This window comes from Taudactylus pleione, unplaced genomic scaffold (assembly GCF_031769625.1).
Source record: "Taudactylus pleione unplaced genomic scaffold, aTauple2 ptg000113l, whole genome shotgun sequence".
Classification (NCBI taxonomy): domain Eukaryota; kingdom Metazoa; phylum Chordata; class Amphibia; order Anura; family Myobatrachidae; genus Taudactylus; species Taudactylus pleione.
This window is the reverse complement of record NW_028284515.1, coordinates 2,900,232-2,918,753: the sequence shown is the minus strand read 5'-3', so window position 1 is coordinate 2,918,753 and position 18,522 is coordinate 2,900,232. Positions and strand designations below refer to the sequence as shown.

At 40.3% G+C, this 18,522-nt stretch overlaps 1 protein-coding gene across 4 annotated transcripts in view; it reads right to left on the bottom strand.

Annotated features, from left to right (window-relative positions):
- Positions 1-18,522, bottom strand: part of CAPN3 (calpain 3) — a 140,424-nt gene that overhangs the window by 48,457 nt on the left and 73,445 nt on the right. For 2 of the 4 annotated variants that reach the window (XM_088471193.1, XM_088471194.1), the window contains 5 exons: positions 16,435-16,595; positions 13,097-13,266; positions 11,300-11,508; positions 7,895-7,931; positions 4,662-4,679 (listed from right to left, as the gene is read on the bottom strand). In XM_088471193.1, the coding sequence (XP_088327319.1) occupies positions 4,662-4,679; positions 7,895-7,931; positions 11,300-11,508; positions 13,097-13,266; positions 16,435-16,595 (595 nt within the window). Of the gene's footprint in view, positions 1-4,661; positions 4,680-7,894; positions 7,932-11,299; positions 11,509-12,048; positions 12,149-13,096; positions 13,267-16,434; positions 16,596-18,522 lie in introns of those variants that run through there. The other 2 variants (XM_088471195.1, XM_088471196.1) reach the window with 2 other exon arrangements.

The following is an 18,522-nucleotide window of genomic DNA, read 5'->3' as shown; positions in this document are numbered from 1 at the left end:
TATTACGATTGCTCTGGATGTCCATGGAGAGCTTCTGACTATTGACCAGTTATCTTCACAGACTCCAACAGCATCTGCAACACCGTTGGGTCATAACTATACTGAAGAGGTGCGGCACTATAAATAGCAAATTTAATCAAAATGAGGTGATATGTACTATAAACATATTGTATAGTCTAAATTAGGGATGTGCAGGCTCGGATAGGTTCGAATTTGCACGCCGCGTTCGGATTTTTCCCTCCAAAAAATGGGACTCAGAAAGAGGCAAAATGTCATCTTGCATGGACAAACATCATCATTCCTGGACAAACATCCAGGAATGACGATGTTTGTCCATACAAGATGACGTTTTGCCTCTTTCTGAGTCCCGTTTTTTGGGAGGGAAAAAATCCGAACTCGGCGTGCAAACTCGAACGTATCCGAGCCTGCACATCCCTAGTCTAAATACACACTAATCCTGTAGTAACAAATAATGAGAGAGTTCAATTAACATAATTTACGTGTGTTTAGCATTTGTTACCTGGCATTTGGAAGCTTATGTTTTGTGAAGGTATAAATGAAGCATATATGTGTGGTGAAATAATTGCTTCACATTCAACAAAAAAAGTTATTTGAATTTCTTTTTCTAATTTGTGTTTAGTTTTATGAAGCACCCTAGGAGAGCTGATTGTTCACCATTTTAAAATGTTGCGCGAAAATGGTGTGGTCTGTCACCTGGCAATTGTTAGCAATTTATAGTGTATTTGCCTTACTCAGTTCAAACCTGATGATGTTTGGTTTGTGACATGTGAGTGGGAGCAATGATTATGCCATGGCTCCTGAAGAAGAATAGTATTAAAGATAAGGAATAGAATAGATACACTATGTAGCAGATTGTATCTAGCAAAACTTGATACATAGCATAGGGAGTTATATATAATAAATATAAATTTATGACAATCCCTGACTTTATGATTTCTGCAGTGGAATTTAAAGAGGAGATTTTATTTAAGGTAACACCTGGTGTGTTTTTCCTTAAATAAAAATCGGCTATTTAAATCCCATGGCAAAAATAATTGAATTTCACAAATCACCCTTCATTACATGTCCCCCTTTGATTCGAATGTGCACATATATATTTTATACTTTGGCTTTAACCAGGTCTTCCCCCTCCCTCCCCCATTTTTAATTATATTAATAATTTATTTATATTCATTTAGTCTCCACTTATATTCACCTGGATTGTTTTTAATAATAGTCCCATTACAATATACTGTGAAACTAAAAAGTCAGTGGGCCTCATGGAATAGGCGGCAAGATGCATCCACAGTACAACTCTGGTGAGTTAGCCTGTATTTTTTAAAGTGGCAATAATTAAAAAGGCAAAACCAGATGTAGGCACGGACATAATTCTGGTGATTAAGCCCAATTTTTTTTAAAGCAGCAATAATTTAAAAGGCAAAACCGGGTTGGTTTTACCTTTTAAATTATTGCTGCTTTAAAAATATGGGCTAACTCACTAGAAGCGTATCTGTCCCTGCATCTCGCAGGTTCTTGCATAAAGGCAGGTAGGTGCTTAGCTGCCATCATTTAAACATTTTTTTTAAGGACACTTAACTATTGGGCAGGGAAATGCATTCAGTATACAGAATAAACTTTCCATGGGCAAATGTTTAAAATGTGGACATTAGAGACTGTTGTATGTTAGTATGTGTGTGGCATCGCACTGTGACCTCTGATGATGAAGGCAGAATAATTGTTAATGAATGTAATATTAAATATAAGATTTTAAATGCATGCAGCAACTTACAGATCACATATTAGCCTTACATTACTACACTATGCATGCAAAAGAAATACAACACTCAAAACAAAAGCATCCACATTCAGATCAAGCCATAAACAGTATAAAAAAGGAATAAAAAAAAATACCATTGCTGGGCAAGACATCATGCATCTATTAAGACAAATTAAATGCATACAATTTATAGATACGGAACCCTATAATATACACACAATATCAACAAAGGTGTTTCTTTTTTTTTTATAGCATGCTGTTGCACCTAGGACATTCAGTGCAAACATTAGTACATGATCTCATGCAGCTACTGTACCTACAGTTCCACCTCACCTTTCAAAGCCCAATTTATATACAGTAATACAGTATGTTGTGCTGGAGGGGGGATTTCTAGTATTTAGAATTACTGGGGAGAGGAGGTGTCTTAAAAAGATTGTTATGTGCTTCAGTCTAGTTATACCCATGGCTGTAACTGTTTAAGGAAAGTGTGGCTCAGTATAATTTTTAATATACGTGTTTTATAAATACAGCTTGTGAATGTAGATAAAAATCAACAAAAAGTCTTCAAATAAAAAAGTTAATCTATTCTATTCTACAGTTTAAACTACAATCAAGTGAAGGAGTGGAATGAGTATTTTGTATTAGTTTGGTCAAATATGCTTTGCAGAAAAATACTGGAACCTATCTATTTAATCTATACTTAAATATAACGTGTGCATGATAAATGACAAAATAAATATGAAAACAATTGATATGTGAAGGGAGCAAATAGTTAACTTGGGATGTCCTGTACTTTCCAGTATGGCGAATGGATGGATAAACACAGACTTTTATTTAAGGATGACTGAATTGTGCTCATGGGTCGTTGATCTTCATATCATTTGTTGTGTTACTGTGTGATTACATTGTGGATAACGGTAAGACCTATAAGCTGTGCACAATGAATACAGTGGCTGGTTTAGCAGAAGTCAGCAGATACATTAATTAGAGTCACTCAACTAAAAAAAGAGAATTTTTTAACCTTAAGTATAATAAACCATAGATGCAATGCAGATAAAAGTGATGTACACTTAAAGGAAGCACAAATGTTCCCCCCCCCCCCCACACTATCAGTGCAAGCTACTAACATTCCTGTGTCTTGTATAATAAAACGTATGTATTCAGTAACAGTAGAACATGTAAATATCTTTCTGCCCCAAAATGACAATTTTACAACTATCATATTTCTGGAAATGTACTGTTTATGTGACTATGGGGTCTACGCATTAAGCTGAAAGGACCAGTTACATTTGCAGAAACACTAGTTTCAGCATGTTTTAAGTAACTGGCCCATTCCCCATTATCAGCCCGATGTGGCCAACTGGTATTCATCAAATTCCGAAAAGTGAAAGTTTTTGAGGTTTGACTGCGGGAATTTGCGCCATTATCAGCTGGCGTTAGTTCCCAGAGCCCTGCTCCTTCCTACTGTACATGAAAGAATTCCGGTGTGCGAAGATCACAATGGCCCTCTCCATGTGTATATATGAACTCTGGCCCTGATTCAGAGCCGCTCGCTCTGAATCAGGGCAGGTCTTTTTTTTTTTTTTTTTTTTAAACGGCCTTCTGGCCACTCGCATAGCTGTGGGTGACCACCCACAGCTAATGCAAGCGGCCAGGAAGATGGTTGCGATGGTCAAGACCATCGGGCTTGCGACGAGACCCTTGTGGTAGGGTCTCGTTGCCGCAAGCCCCAGAGAGCTTTTAGCTCAAACAGAGCCGAAAGCTCTCCCACTCACATCACTTGTGATGACAATGGAGGAGGTGCCCCTTCAGAGCTGGAGCCCGACGGCAGGCGCCTCCATTGTCTCCCTGACTTTGAGGGATTAAACCCATGAACAGGATCCTCTCTCCCCTCTGTCTCATGTCTGAACCTTCTTCATCCACACTGTATGCATGTGTTTTCTTTGCATGTATGCTAATTGGAGCGTGAAAGGTGTGCAACAAAAAAGGGTGATCAGCAGTGTGTAAAACAGCAGAGAGGTTCGGGAAGATAAGTATGGAGAAGGGACTCTTGGGCTTTTCTGTAAGTAGAACATTGATCACTATTGTGAGGGCAGTCCCAGTGGAATGTTTGGGGCAGAAGCGGAACAGGAAGTGAGATAGGCGGTTGTATACAAGTCACTTAAGGCAAAGGGGAGGAGCGATACCGGGCAATAGTTACAGAGGGAGGCTGGGTCTGGATTAGCTAAATAAAGAATATGATGCTACAGTATTCACAAATGCACTTCAAATAAATATTCAAGATATCCGATATAATGCAATAAAATGATTGACTGAAATCTGGATAGTTGGGAGGTATGCTTTTAGTGGGACAATCCTGCTTTTGGCACTGTCCCACCTTTGGGCCACAGTGTCCCATGGGAAGTTGGGGGACAGTCTGTCACTGCTGCTCTAGTTGCAGAGCAGTGGTGAATGGATGCTGCATGCACGCGCGTGGCGTCCAGTTACTGCTGGGAGAGCAGCTGCCGGAGTGCTGGGCTCACCCCCAGCGTGATGAGAAATGGGGGTGTTACATGCTCCTAAAAGTGTGCGGACACATGAATAGCAGAATGTTGGGAGGTATGCCAAAAGTGAAGAGAGCGAACAATAAACATTTTTTTTATTACCCTTGATTGTTACATTAAATAAGAAAAATAACAAATAGGCATTAGTAAAACTAAACAGGAAAATGATGTAATAGGATATTAAGAGTAAGACAATATTATGTATTTTAAATCACTGCACAACATACATCAACCGTAGAACGTGCAATACATGGCAGCAAAAACCTTTCTGATAAATAGGAACTTTAGTAGTGACTTGCTCATGCAATGTAGTCACACCTGGCACACTACAGAAGACCCACCTTGGCTTTTTTCTTTTTCTGGACAGATGAAATAAAACAGATAAGAAAAAGAATAATTGATTCTGTCTTGTTAGGACAATACTCTAAAGCTAGCCCAGAGTATTCCAATATTGCATAGGTGCAGTAACAGAGACTGAGTAAATGAGGATGTAACATCATCTGTACTAAGGACTGATCCTTCCCGTGCCTGAATGTTTGGACAAGTGAAATGGATTTTACATAATCTTTAATTGATTGAACTGTTTGTGCGATGCCTCTCTCTCCTCCATTGACATTTTATATAGAATTCAATCAGTGGTTGAAACAAGATGACATTGAGATACTTTACAATATAATATTATCTGATTCTATCATATCTATATTACGAGAAAACCAAAAACTATGGGCCTGATTCAGAGCCGCTTGTAAGCGGCCGCTCGATCGCTCCGAGCGATGTTCGCACATCTGTGCATGCGTATGGGTCGTAATGCGCATGCGCCAACCAGTCAGTGCGGTCGGAAAACGTGTGTTCGCAAAATTGCGAGTGCCTGCTAATTTGAGTGACAGGATGAGGCGTTTGTGGGTGGTAACAGGGGAAGGTGCTTGAAAACGGGGAGTGGAGATCCGAACGCAGGCGTGCCAAACGGTCAAAACGTTTTATGGGTGTGCATAATTACCAAAGCAGCGTCATCAGCCACGTCACGTTTCACGTTTCTTAGCCTGAATTGTTCGCATTATTGCGGTAGGAAAATTCAACCACAAGCACTGCGAGCAGTTCAGACGCCTTTCTATGTACTCTATTAATCTAATAAATAGCGGAGATGACGTATGATGCGAGCGGCCAGGGGACGTCTTTACAAAATAGCGAGCGCATGTTTCGTTCGCTCGGTCAGACATAGAGGCGTCAACAGACCGCAAAGAGCGAGCGCTCAATTTAAATAGCCGGACCCTTTTTCTGAACGAGCAAGCGCAAATAGCATCCGGCTCTGAATCAGGCCCTATGTCTTCAGCCCGTGATCCTGAAGTACATGTAATGAATGTCACAGGAATGAATAAAACAGGCATTTTAGGCTTAGTTATTAAACCCAACACTGACGGTCTAAAAGCTTCCAAAAAAGGTAAAATATAGAACACTATAAACCAACAGCAGAAGGTCAGTGAGAGACAATGAGCCAGGATCTGCAGACCGTTACCATTCTTACCATAAGTCCTGAGATGTACCTAAAAACACACATACAGCTATGTTTTCTCATGTGTTAGAGCTGAAAAGTTAAAGCGGCACTCACATTCAGTGCAAAGCATGACGTATTTTACACCGAATGCGAGTGCCGCTTTAAAATTTTCAGCTCCAACACGCCGAAAAGAGGCGGCTTGCAAAAGCTGCAGCTTCGTATATACAGTATAGCTCTTACTCTCAGGGTCAGACCCTACCAGTTCCCTAGTATGAATTGAGGTTGTGTAGGAATAGAGGGGCAAATACACAGTTGAATGGATTGTACCCTGATTGCGTGCACGGAATTAAATGCAGATATTCATCCATATGCATTGATGTCACCGCACCTCCCATTCTCCATGTTAATATCAGTACTAGCATCAGTAAAATCAGTCTGTGAAATGGACTTACATTCATCTCTGCCTAAGCCCCAGAGTCTTTTACTGTAATGTAAAGGCTACCTCCACTAATTTAATAACTTATTCACACAAATGTACATTTTTCTATTAGAATCTACCTTCTTTACATCCTAACTTAATGATACCTATGGGTATCTGTATCAATCTAAGCTACATTCCAACTTGAGGGTTGTCAATAAGCAATTAGCAAATTGTCTTTAAAGTTGAATTAATAACCGGTGTCATCACCAGTATCAGGTGATACAAATAGGGCAAAACGCTAATAATGTAATCGCTTGAGCTTTGCCCCCTCTGATGCCTCCTTCACCTAACATGAAAATAAAAGCACAGACAGGAAGTCAAGCTGACGGTCTGGCTGAATTGATGTCATGGGCGGGATGCAGAAAAGCATATTTTGCAGTCAAACCTCCAAAATGGACGCTTACCGCATATGCGCCAAGCTTTAGTTACCCAATAGAAGCCTATGGGTTTCTATTTGCATTTCTCCCTGAGATGGATCCAATCTGATCCATCCCAGCACCCCCGCAGCGCATGCGTCACTCTACGCATGCTCAGAAGGACTCCTGAGTCCTAAACCCGTTAGACCTTCTATCGCAAAGGACAGCTGCTACCAGAAGAGCTGTCGGGGGATACATCGCATACATAATGTGATGCGTCATGCATCCTGCCCCGTGTATGATGCAGTGCTGGAGGGGCTGGAGTAGTACTTGTATACTGCAGTGATAAACAGGCGTCACTGGTTGTATTTGACAGACTGAAAACTGACAATCTCTTACAGCTATCTGTAAATGAAAGACCCCCTTACATCAGTAATCAAGTGGGGCAATTCTGCATTTTGCAGATGATTGTTTAACACAGGGCCGGCTCCAGGGGCCTGAGCACCCTGTGCCGGCTCGTTAGGATGCGCCTGAAATTGGGGGCGTGGCCTCATTACCATAGGCCATGCCCCTAAGTGACGTTATTAGGAGGCGTGCCCGCATGGCACGCCTCCAAATAACGTCAGGCTGGGGGTAAAGCCCAGCACTCCATCACTGGCTAGGCTTCCCCCAGCCCTCTCCCATCAGTGAATTCACACTCCGGGGGTCCGGCACAACCTCCCGATTTGACCACCCAGCCCACGGGTGGAACGGGATGTTGGGGAGGGGTGCGCCCTCTATGGGTGGCGCCCCTGTGCGACCGCCCTGGTCGAACACCCCTAGAACTGGCCCTGGTTTAACAGATTGCAGATTCCAACTAAAAAGTTATTGGATTTGGTGAATCAGGTTGTCTAACAATCTGGGCTGTAGATTGCTAGTGTATGGTAACAATCAGTTGATTTGCAGACTGTTACTAGCAAAATTATGAGGCTTTCATGATTGGCAGATCTGACCTTCCTGAAAATTATCTGCAAATCACTGAAACACATCTTTAAATTGGGGAGGGGGGGGAGGAATCACAGAATCTGTGAATCTTTTTTTTGTGATTGCTGATGTATGAGCCCCTTTAGGTGGGGTTTTAATTAGAAGAAACGCTACTTAGGTTGGATGGAATACTCTACTAACATTGAGTAATTGGTGATATTAATCTTTGTATGGTAGAAGGATATACAGTTCAGGAAGAGCAAAATGAATAATAATACTTACGCTTGGTCGGTCTGCTTCAATCTTGTTTTCAACTTCTCTAAAGAAAAGTAGAAAAATATTTTTTTCCTATTATACAAAAGGTACAAATGTTAAAACAATCTATAAATATTATTCATTAATGGCTATATATATATATATATATATATATATATATATATATAACTAAATATTATGTGGCCACCTGGTATATGTGAGAGTGGAAGCTAGTGTGACAAGTGTGAAGGAGTAGCACTGAATGCAGGCTTATGCATGCCATATGTCTACGGTCCGATTCCCCGTTCTGCTGATGCCGATCTGATCTACTGATGTGTGATCAAAAACGCCCATTGGCGGACATCGATGAATGGCTATCTGTCTGGCAATTGGGGAAATACAACATGTTAAAAATCCCTGACTCATACAATCAGACCATTTTCTGGTTGGAATCAGGGAATTGAGATATCTGGCAGAACCGGCAATTTCCCCGGTACAGTGTAGATACATGGGCCCCAAAAGTTGGTTAGACTCATCCTCTGACTATTGGAGGGTGAAAAGGGTTGCTGAGAGACACCCTGAGTCTTGGATGCACACAGTATTTATATTATACTGTATATATACCACACATTTTATATATGTGTGCATGTTTTAAACACAATGGGTGAGCCAGCAAACATCATGGGGCTCGTGGACAACTTTCATATATATTCCACAAGTGTTTATAGCGAATGCTGAAGTCATTGCATTACTAAGCACTATTTAGCAATATTGTTTACAGTAGTTTATACATGTACACCCATAAGCCATAACATTAAAACCACAGACAGGTGAAGTGAATAAAAATTATTATGTTACAATGGCACCTTTCAAGGGGTGGTATATATTAGGCAGCAAGTGAACAGTCAGTTCTTGAAGTGGATGTGTTAGAAGCAGGAAAAAAATGGCAAACAAGGGATCTGAGCAACTTTGACAAGGACCAAATTGTAATGGCTAGACTCAGAGCATCTCCAAAACGGGTGGTCTTGTATGGTGATCTCGGTATGCCGTAGTTCATACCTACCAAACGTGGTCCAAGAAAGGACAACTGGTGAATCAGCAACATGGTCATGGGCACCCATTGCTTACTGATGGGAGCAAAAGCTAGCCCGTCTGGTCTGATCCCACAGAAGAGCTACTGTAGCACAAACTGCTGAAAAAGTTACTGCTGGCGATGGGAGGGTGATGCTCTGGGCAATGTACTAATGGAAAACCTTGGGTCCTTACATTCATGTGGGTGTTACTTTGACACGTACTGTACCACCTATCTAAACATTATTGCAGATCAAGTACACCCCTTTATGCCAATGCTATTCCCTGATGGCAGTGGCGTCTTTCAGCAGGATAATGTGCCCTGCCACACTCCAGAAATTGGTCAGGAATGGTTTGAGGAATATGAGACTTCAAGGTGTTGACTTGTCCTCCAAATTCCCCAGATATCAATCCAGTCGAGCTTCTGTGGGATGTGCTGGAAAAACAAGTTTGCGCCATGGAGGCCCCACCTCGCAGGACTTAAAGGATCTGCTGCTAATGTCTTGATGCCAGATACCACAGGGCACCTTCAGAGGTCTTGTGGAGTCCATGCTTAAGGTAAGGAGGTGTTCTGGCTCAAGAAGGGAGAACCTACTGTACACAATAATAAGCAGGTGGTTTTAATGTTATGGCTGATGGATCTATATTTTATAAAGTGTTACAATGTTATATGCATATGTGGTGGAATCTACTCAGACGTAGAGCCTGATTCAGCAGTGATCGCAAATGCAACTACATACGCAGATTGAGAAATTGTTTGTCATTGCACATGTGTATAAGCCCCACTGCACGTGCGCTGCGATCGCACAGCGATTAAGCATGCTCAGAGGAATCCATTGCAGAGTGAGTGACAGGCACACCTGCGTTTTTCTGACCACTTGCCCATCACCACACCCAAACGCTCACAGCCTGTCAGTTTGAACGCCGTCTCATGGGCGTACATAAATTAGCCACTGCGAGTACATACACAGCCTGAGAGCCTACTGAGTGCAAAGAGACTTGCAATATATGTGGCTATTATATAGGGATGATATACTTACCTCTGGGATTTTTTTTATATAATCAATTGGAATTCTCATATATATTGAGAAGATTATTGTATGTTATTTGTTTCATATGTATTTGTGTCCTCGCTAATTTTTCTTAAAAAATTATATTAAAAGTTATTTCTTAACTGTTTTTTCAAGATGAGAGTGCACCAAACAAGGCATCTAGCTTTCTCTGGTCCACATCTTGTTAATATTCTAATTTCCTACTCCCTGGCGCACCGTCAAAGCCAGTAATTATTATTAAGTTATTCTAAATCTGATACATTCTACAATAGTTGGCAAATTCATTGTGGATAGTTATATTGTGTCTTTACACTACACCTATCTCAACTTAGTCTTGTGCGGATTCAAATCCCATACCCTCTTCTCAATATCTGCGGCTGGTCAGACCTGGTGTAAATGCTGCGTGACTGGCTGATGTGCGTTGATGGTACCGATGTTTACACAGAAGAGCGACATTGGACGGATATGAGAAAGCAGCAGTGGGTTTCGCAGCTGCATTCTGTGCAAAATCGCAGCTGTGATCCCATTAGTGATCGCTACTGAATCAGGCCAATAGACAATTATATGTCTTAAATTAATGATCAATGGAAAAGATAAAACATTATTTCTATTTGTTTTAGGAAATATTAGCAATGATTCTGCTCAGGATAAAGTAGAAAAGAAGTAATACTGTGCATGGACACCGCAGGTACAATTTGTAACATTTGTAAAATGTCTCTTGAACTAGGAACAGTTACAATTTGTAATAGTTGGTGAATCACTACGGATCTCAATATATTACGTATGCACGCAGTTCAACTGCAATAGCAAGCTAGTCCATTGCGATCACAATGCAAACTCAGCACTACATAATGACGACCTTCCACACATCTGTAATACTTAGCAGAATAGCAAAACCATCGGTACAATTGAGTACCATCGCAGCCTCACGCACACTCACACAAGCTCTGACCTTACTCAGGAATTGCTAACAACCACACACGCACTGGCACGCCTGCATTCGGCCGACCACCCCCCCGTTACTACCCACAAACGGCACTTCCTGTCAATTACTCTGCGATGTGTCTGCGTAGCTTCTGCGATCGCAGTCCCCACAGCAGGGGGCGGTTAGTGCACGTGCACAGCGATGCATACGCTTGCGCGGTGCAAAACAATTGGCAGATTACGTGCGTATTCGCAGCTGCGTACGGTAGTGAATCATGCCCACAATTTGTAACCTTTAGGACAGTCTCTTGAACTAGGAACAGTTAGAAGCTTTGTATGTTATATCAGATTATATTTATGAAAATTAGCATGCTTAAACGCTTACTCGGAGACATTTCTTTTTTCCGAGAAGACTCTTAGAATAAATTCTCCCTCCTGGTGCGGCTCATAGGTGGAGGGGATGATGACGTATTCACTGGGAGGTAGGCGGAAACGTTGGGAGACTTCCCTCATGTTGATGTAGGACTTACACTTGTCTTTGGACGCATTGTAGAGGAAGAAATCTTTTTGTAGATGCTGCTTGTTGCCATGCATCTGTAGAACAGCAGACATTTTAGAGATTATATATAGCATGATAGACAGGCAAGGAGCCAACACCTGCAGTGATCTACTTTTATAACTCAGAGTTAGTACTGTGCTGAGATGGGTGAGTGTACAACAGTCTAATAATATAGGACACAAGGAATTGGAAAGTTTTGAAAAAAAATCAGTTGCTTAAAAACAGAATAAGTGGGCAAAGGCTAGTTCAGTGGGGAAAGTAGAGTTTGGTAATAGATAGTCAAACAGTAACACAGCACAAACCACAGCCAATGGGAGTTTTACAAACCATGCAATGTGTGGGAAGGGTTAAACAGGTGTTTTAGTGGAACTTGTGAGGGTCATTGCACAAACACATGTTCCATGCACTGACAATTTTTGTGAGTGTCAATAAAGTTGCATCCTGCCAATGGTAAAAATGTTGTGCACACAGCTAGTACGGAGACAGGACTGTGTGAAGGTGAATGCATAATGGAACATTGTACAATTATATTGTATAGCATGAAGGTCATGAGAATAAAAACACTGCAAACAGACCCAATTGGATAGGTTCCAACTGGGTGAAAAAGCCACGAAACAACCGTCTTCAGGCAATGATTTGTTACTTATCCGTTCCACAACATACCTCTTTGGGAACCTTGGGAGGGGAAGAAAAAGCCAATGTAAAGTCTGTATATGTAATTAGATGTTACTACATCGAAAAGCCAATATTATCCAAAAGGTGAACCATGCTGAAGAGTCTGATGCTATATAAACCAAATATACTAGATTACAGAGTATATAGAGTTCCTCAGGGGCCACATAATTGTCTTGGATGTCACGTTTGCCACTAATGAAAACTGTTTGGACATCTCTGCAATAAAGGTTTAGCACAGTATGAGCTTTATTGTAACAGGTTGTAAGATCACACTCCAAAAAATTGGACTATATTATATATGTATATATATATATATATATATATATATATATATATATATAGTTTTACATCAAAGACTAAGCTGGGAAGAACATAGGCTACTGAATAGATCTTAGACTATTCTGATTTATGCTGATGTGACATTGCTATCTGGGATTCATAATTATTTATGGCTGAAATGGTCACAGATGATCTCAATTTCTAAAGAAATCTCACACTTTTAATAACCTCCTACTTATGTAGGACCTAACACATAGGCGTTTCTCTATATTTCTTTAACCCTCACTTTAAATCTCACACTAGTGTGATGCCATGGGGTGGTTCTGCTGGGTTGGCCTTGAGGGTCCCGTGCCCTGTATTTGTTCCATAGGAGTGTTAGGAACCTGTCTGATAGATGTCACCTGGACGTGGTGGGCAGGCCCATAATTATGGCCATCATTATGCTAAGAACATCTTGGATGCAATTTAGCAATATTATTATTAGGTTCAGCATAGATAGAGTGTGCACTTGCATTTGTTTCTGATTTTCTGCTTGCAGCACTACAAGTCTTAGCAGGTAGCACCTCACATTGTGCTTAGGGTGTGCAATCTAGGGCCCCTCCCCTATGGTTAATAAAAAAGGTAAAATTATTTATCGATAAAGTTAGACCATCATTTCCAATAAATTACCTCATAAATAGCAAAACCAATGGTGAAAAGATTGGCTCCCACTTTTCGATCTTTCCGGCGATTTTTCTGCATTAAAGCCACAAGGAAGCTACAGACAACCTCATTGTCATCGGGATCATCATCTTCTTCAAGTAGCTTCAGGCGGTACTGAGGGTTGGTCCAGTAGGTGTCTGATATATTTTAAATGAGAAGGTTACTAGATATTCATAAGAAAATGCTACATACAGTGCATCCGGAAAGTATACACAGGGCGTCACTTTTTCCACATTTTGTTATGTTACAGCCTTATTCCAAAATGGAATAAATTCAACAATACCCCATAATGAAAACATGTAAAAAGTTTTTTTGAGATTTTTGCAAATTTAATAAAAAAATAAAAAAAACACTAAGAAATCACTTGTACACAAGTATTCACAGCCTTTGTCATGAAGCTCAAAATTGAGCTCAGGTGCATCCTTTTTCCATGGATCATCCTTGAGATGTTCCTACAGCTTAATTGGAGTCCACCTGTGGTAAATTCAGTTGATTGGGCATGATTTTGAAAGGCATACACCTGTCTATATAAGGTCCCACACTTGACAGTGCATGTCAGAGCACAAACCAAGCATGAAGTCCAAGGAAATGTCTGTAGACCTCCAAAACAGGATTGTCTCGAGGCACAAATCTGGGGAAGGGTACAGAAAAATATCTGCTGCTTTGAAGGTCCCAATGAGTACAGTGGCCTCCATCATCCGTAAATGGAAGAAGTTCGGAACCACCAGGACTCTTCCTAGAGTTGGCCGGCCGTCTAAACTGAGCAATCGGGGGAGAAGGGCCCTAGTCAGGGAAGTGACCAAGAACCCAATAGTCACACTGTCAGAGATACAGCATTGCTCTGTGGAGAGAGGAGAACCTTCCAGAAGGACAACCATCTCTGCAGCAATCCACCAATCAGGCCTGTATGGTAGAGTGGCCAGACCTAAGCCACTCCTTAGAAAAAAGCACATGGCAGCCTGCCTGGAGTTTGCCAAAATGCACCTGAAGGACTCTCAAACCATGTTGAGACAAAGATTGAACTCTTTGGCGTGAATGCCAGGCATTATGGTTGGAGCAAATCAGGCACCGCTCATCACCAGGCCAATACCATCCCTACAGTGAAGCATGGTGGTGGCAGCATCATACTGTGGGGATGTTTTTCAGCGGCAGGAACTGGGAGACTAGTCAGGATAGAGGGAAAGATGAATGCTACAATGTACAAAAGACATCCTGGATGAAAACCGCCTCAAGAGCGCTCTTGATCTCAGACTGGGGCGATGGTTCATCTTTCAGCAGGACAATGACCCTAAACACACAGCCAAGATATCAAAGGAGTGGCTTTAGGACAACTCTGTGAATGTCCTTGAGTGGCCCATCCAGAGCCCAGACTTGAATCCAATTGAACATCTCTGGAGAGATCTGAAAATGGTTGTGCACCGACGCTTCCCATCCAACCTGATGGAGTTTGAGAGGTGCTGCTAAGAGGAATGGGCGAAACTGCCCAAAGATAGATGTGCCAAGCTTGTGGCATCATATTCAAAAAGACTTGAGGCGGTAATTGCTGCCAAAGGTGCATCAACACAGTATTGAGCAAAGGTTGTGAATACTTATGTACATATGATTTCTTTCTTTCTTTTTTTTTTTTTTATTACATTTGCAAAAATCTCTGAAAAACTTTTTACACGTTGTCATTATGGGGTATTGTGTGTAGAATTTTGAGGACAAAAATGAATTTATTCCATTTTGGAATAAGGCTGTAACATAACAAATTGTGGAAAAAGTGACGCGCTGTGAATACTTTCCGGATGCACTGTATATGATTCTATCATATATAAAAGATAAATATTGAATCTAAATGGATATCTACTTTAAGTACAATTTCCCTTTGTTTTAAGATCAGGGAGGATCCTCCACATGGCGCACCTCAGTTCCTCTAATAACAAGATTGGACTTCCCCCATAAACTAGAGTTTATGCAGAGCACATCCCATAATATTGGGGTGTGGTATACAGTATTATGACAGCTTGCAAATAATGATATCAGTTATGAGAAGTGTTTGAAATTAGAGGGCCCTATTCAATCTAGTGCAAGACTGGCCATCCTGTGATTCTCCAGCTGTTATGAAACTACACATCCCAGCATGCCCTGCTTCAGTTTTAGCATTCCCTAACAGCAAAACTGTGGCAGGGCATGCTGGGTGTGTAGTTTCACAACAGCTGGAGAACCACAGGTTGTCCATGCGTGATCTTCCTTGCTTTGAAACAACTTTATTGTTCCGAGGCTTTATTAAGAAAGTGCAACTCCTGAAGCAGGAGTCATTCATGGCACGTAGTATGGCGATTTAACGTTCTATGCATTGATCTTTACATTTATATTTCTTCATTATAGGAGTCTGTGGAAAAAGCAAGTCACCGACTTGGTAGCTGAAGAGTGTTAATAATTTACATCCCAGCTACCAAATAACTTATGTACAACTGTACCCTCTAATGAAAGGTCTGTTAAACTACAAAATAAATGCTATATAAACAGGCAATTCCCTCTTTTCCTTTAATTAAGAACTCTTCACAAACTTTTATCTACTGTAGTCCTAATTTTTTCTACAGTCATGCAAATTATTGTAAAGTATAACATTATAGTAATACAGCAAATGACACTAACTCCAAACAGCCATAATATGGGATTCGTAGCCTAGTTACAAATGTTGTTCATTGTTGTCAGACAGAGGAAGGGTTAAGTGTTTTATGCTTGGATCAGGGGTTCTTAAAATCCATATGAAAGTTTTGCCTGAATGGGTTTGCAATAGGATAAGCAATGCTTCCGCTTATTACCTCAGTACTGTATATACTGGCAGAGTGGCAGACATACTCATTGTATTCCTGGGAAGTATTCTGTGACCTCAACAAACTATACGGAACGTAAGGGCAAACACTGTCCTGACTGAGTGATCACATTATCGACACTGCCATGTTTTTAGAGGATATTTTAGTGGGTCGCTCCTCTTGATTCAGACACCAGATTTGTAATCTAGTTCCTATTTATACTTCCAAGTGGTAACAAAGAAAGATAATTAGTCAGCGAGCCCCAAAGGTTATTGCAGAGGGAAGGTATTATTCTGGCTGTCTAGACCAAACAAGCATTGTACATGAGGTTCTCTAAATGCAAGTTTCAGGGGTTCCCAAGGTGTCACCACCACTATTCAGGTATGGGTGCGGAGTGGTAATAAAATTTAGTTTCACATTGGAATCTTGCCACATTTGTGTGTTTATTATTTGTACCCACAAGAATCACACCATTTTATGTCAATCTGTGAAAACAAGCGTTACCTGGAAAATTTCGACATCCTCCAGCTGAGCAACCTCTGACCCAACGTCCCTCGTTAACCGAGACGGTCCACGTTTGGAGGCTGTCTGACTCTAGTGCGTCCGCTGTCAGATTGCATATTTCAAGCTTTGTAAAGTTCTTCATGAAATCATCGAATGACATCCTAAAGCGTAAGATTAAACCAGTAACAATCAAATTGTGACTGCAATAAAGGTAAAAGACGATTGAAGAGAGACCAGTGCGAAATTATTTTCTGTGACATTATTGCATACAATTAAAGATTCAGTTTTACTTTGCATTGGATATTCTTCTTTTATCCAAGTAAAAAACAGTTTCATTCAAAGACATTCTTTTTATTAAATAAATCTATGTATTGTGTGCTGTCTTTCATTTGGTGAAGATAATATGATACAGTCTGATTAACCCCACATTTGTTTATCCATATGAGGCAACATACAAAAAATACATTATACCAGTCTATCAAAAAACATAAGTAATTTCTAAATAAGCAATATAGACAAAAGAAAATCATCTGTCTGCATTTCATTTCTAAAAATTACCATGGGACAGCTATGTACTACAGTATATCACACGATTACTCATTTATACGTGGATTTGCGGCGCAGAATTTATATTAGCCTATTGAAACAGATGGTCAATGGTGTTAACATGAATAAACAATATTTCATTCTGCAGGATGAAATTATTATTTTTTTAACTACATCAGTGCAAAGATATCTAAATTACAATAGTTTTTCGGGAGGGGGCAAGAATAAGAAATGGATAAGAGATGGGGAAGTGGTAAATTACACATTACAGGACATACAGTATTAAAGAATAAAATGAACAGTGAAAAGAGTGGTTAGGTACAGTAAGCACATTTCTCAGCACGCCCATGGATAATCAGATAATAAAATATAGAATACAGAATACAAAAGTAGATACAGGCATATTACAGGTTTCTAGACTCGATATAGATAATCAAACATACAACCTAAACGGCTATACAAATAGGGATATTATGCAATATTATTCAATTTGACGCCATACTGACCAGTAGATTCAAAAACTTTCCCAATATTAAATTAGGTAGTATCCGGCAGGGATATAATGTAAGGTTACCACTTCTTGTAAAAACGTTCTACTCCCTTTTGAATGTCTATAAGGGCACGTTACCTATCCAAGTATATAATTTCAAGACATTCGGTTTGTTCTCAGGAGTGGTTCAAGAGAGGAGGGGGCCCATGTACATGCTCCTTGAGTGCCCCCCCTCCCCCCACACATGCACATATGCATGCCCCCAATAGATGCTGGCACTGTGCCAAATCTCAAAATGGGCAAAAAGCAAAGATTCAGGATGGAGGGAAAGTGAAGAATGAAATGTTTGATTAATAAAGAAAATGATCATGTACCAAAATCTTTTTTTTTTTTTACAATACCATATCTTAGTAATGTAAGTAGCTGCGGGGGAGATTTACTAAGTCTGGGAGAGAGATAAAGTACCAACCAATTAGCTCCTGTCACTTTACAGGCTGTGTTTGAAAAGTGACAGTTAGCAGCTGATTGGTTGGTACTTTTTCTCTCTCCAAGGCTTAGTACATCTACCCCTGAGTGTTACATTGCGGATATCGCACCATTTCAGCATCAATCATGTGGCTTCTTTGTCTCTGAATAAAATTACCACCTTCACTGGTGAAGCCTCTCAGCCCTGTGCTGAGCCCATTTTAGCACTCTCTGCACTTGTCACATTCCAAAATCAATATCTGTCATTTTTATGCAGTGCCCACACAACTTTGTTTTTGTAATTGTTTAGACATTCAAGTTAGACATTTGGATTATCAGCTTCATATTTATAAAAACAATAATAATATAAAAAAAAAAATCTTACAGTACTTTTATTCCAGAATTTGAATTTTCAGAGAATATAATTAGTTTCCTTATTCCCTCGTACATGGGAAAAGAAATCTAAGCTAATGTGAGTATTTATTTGTAATCACCATAAAAAATACTGTGCTATTTTTGGTCTGGGAATAACCCATCTTTCTAAAACACTAAAAAATAGAATTCATATTTTTCACATTCATTATAGA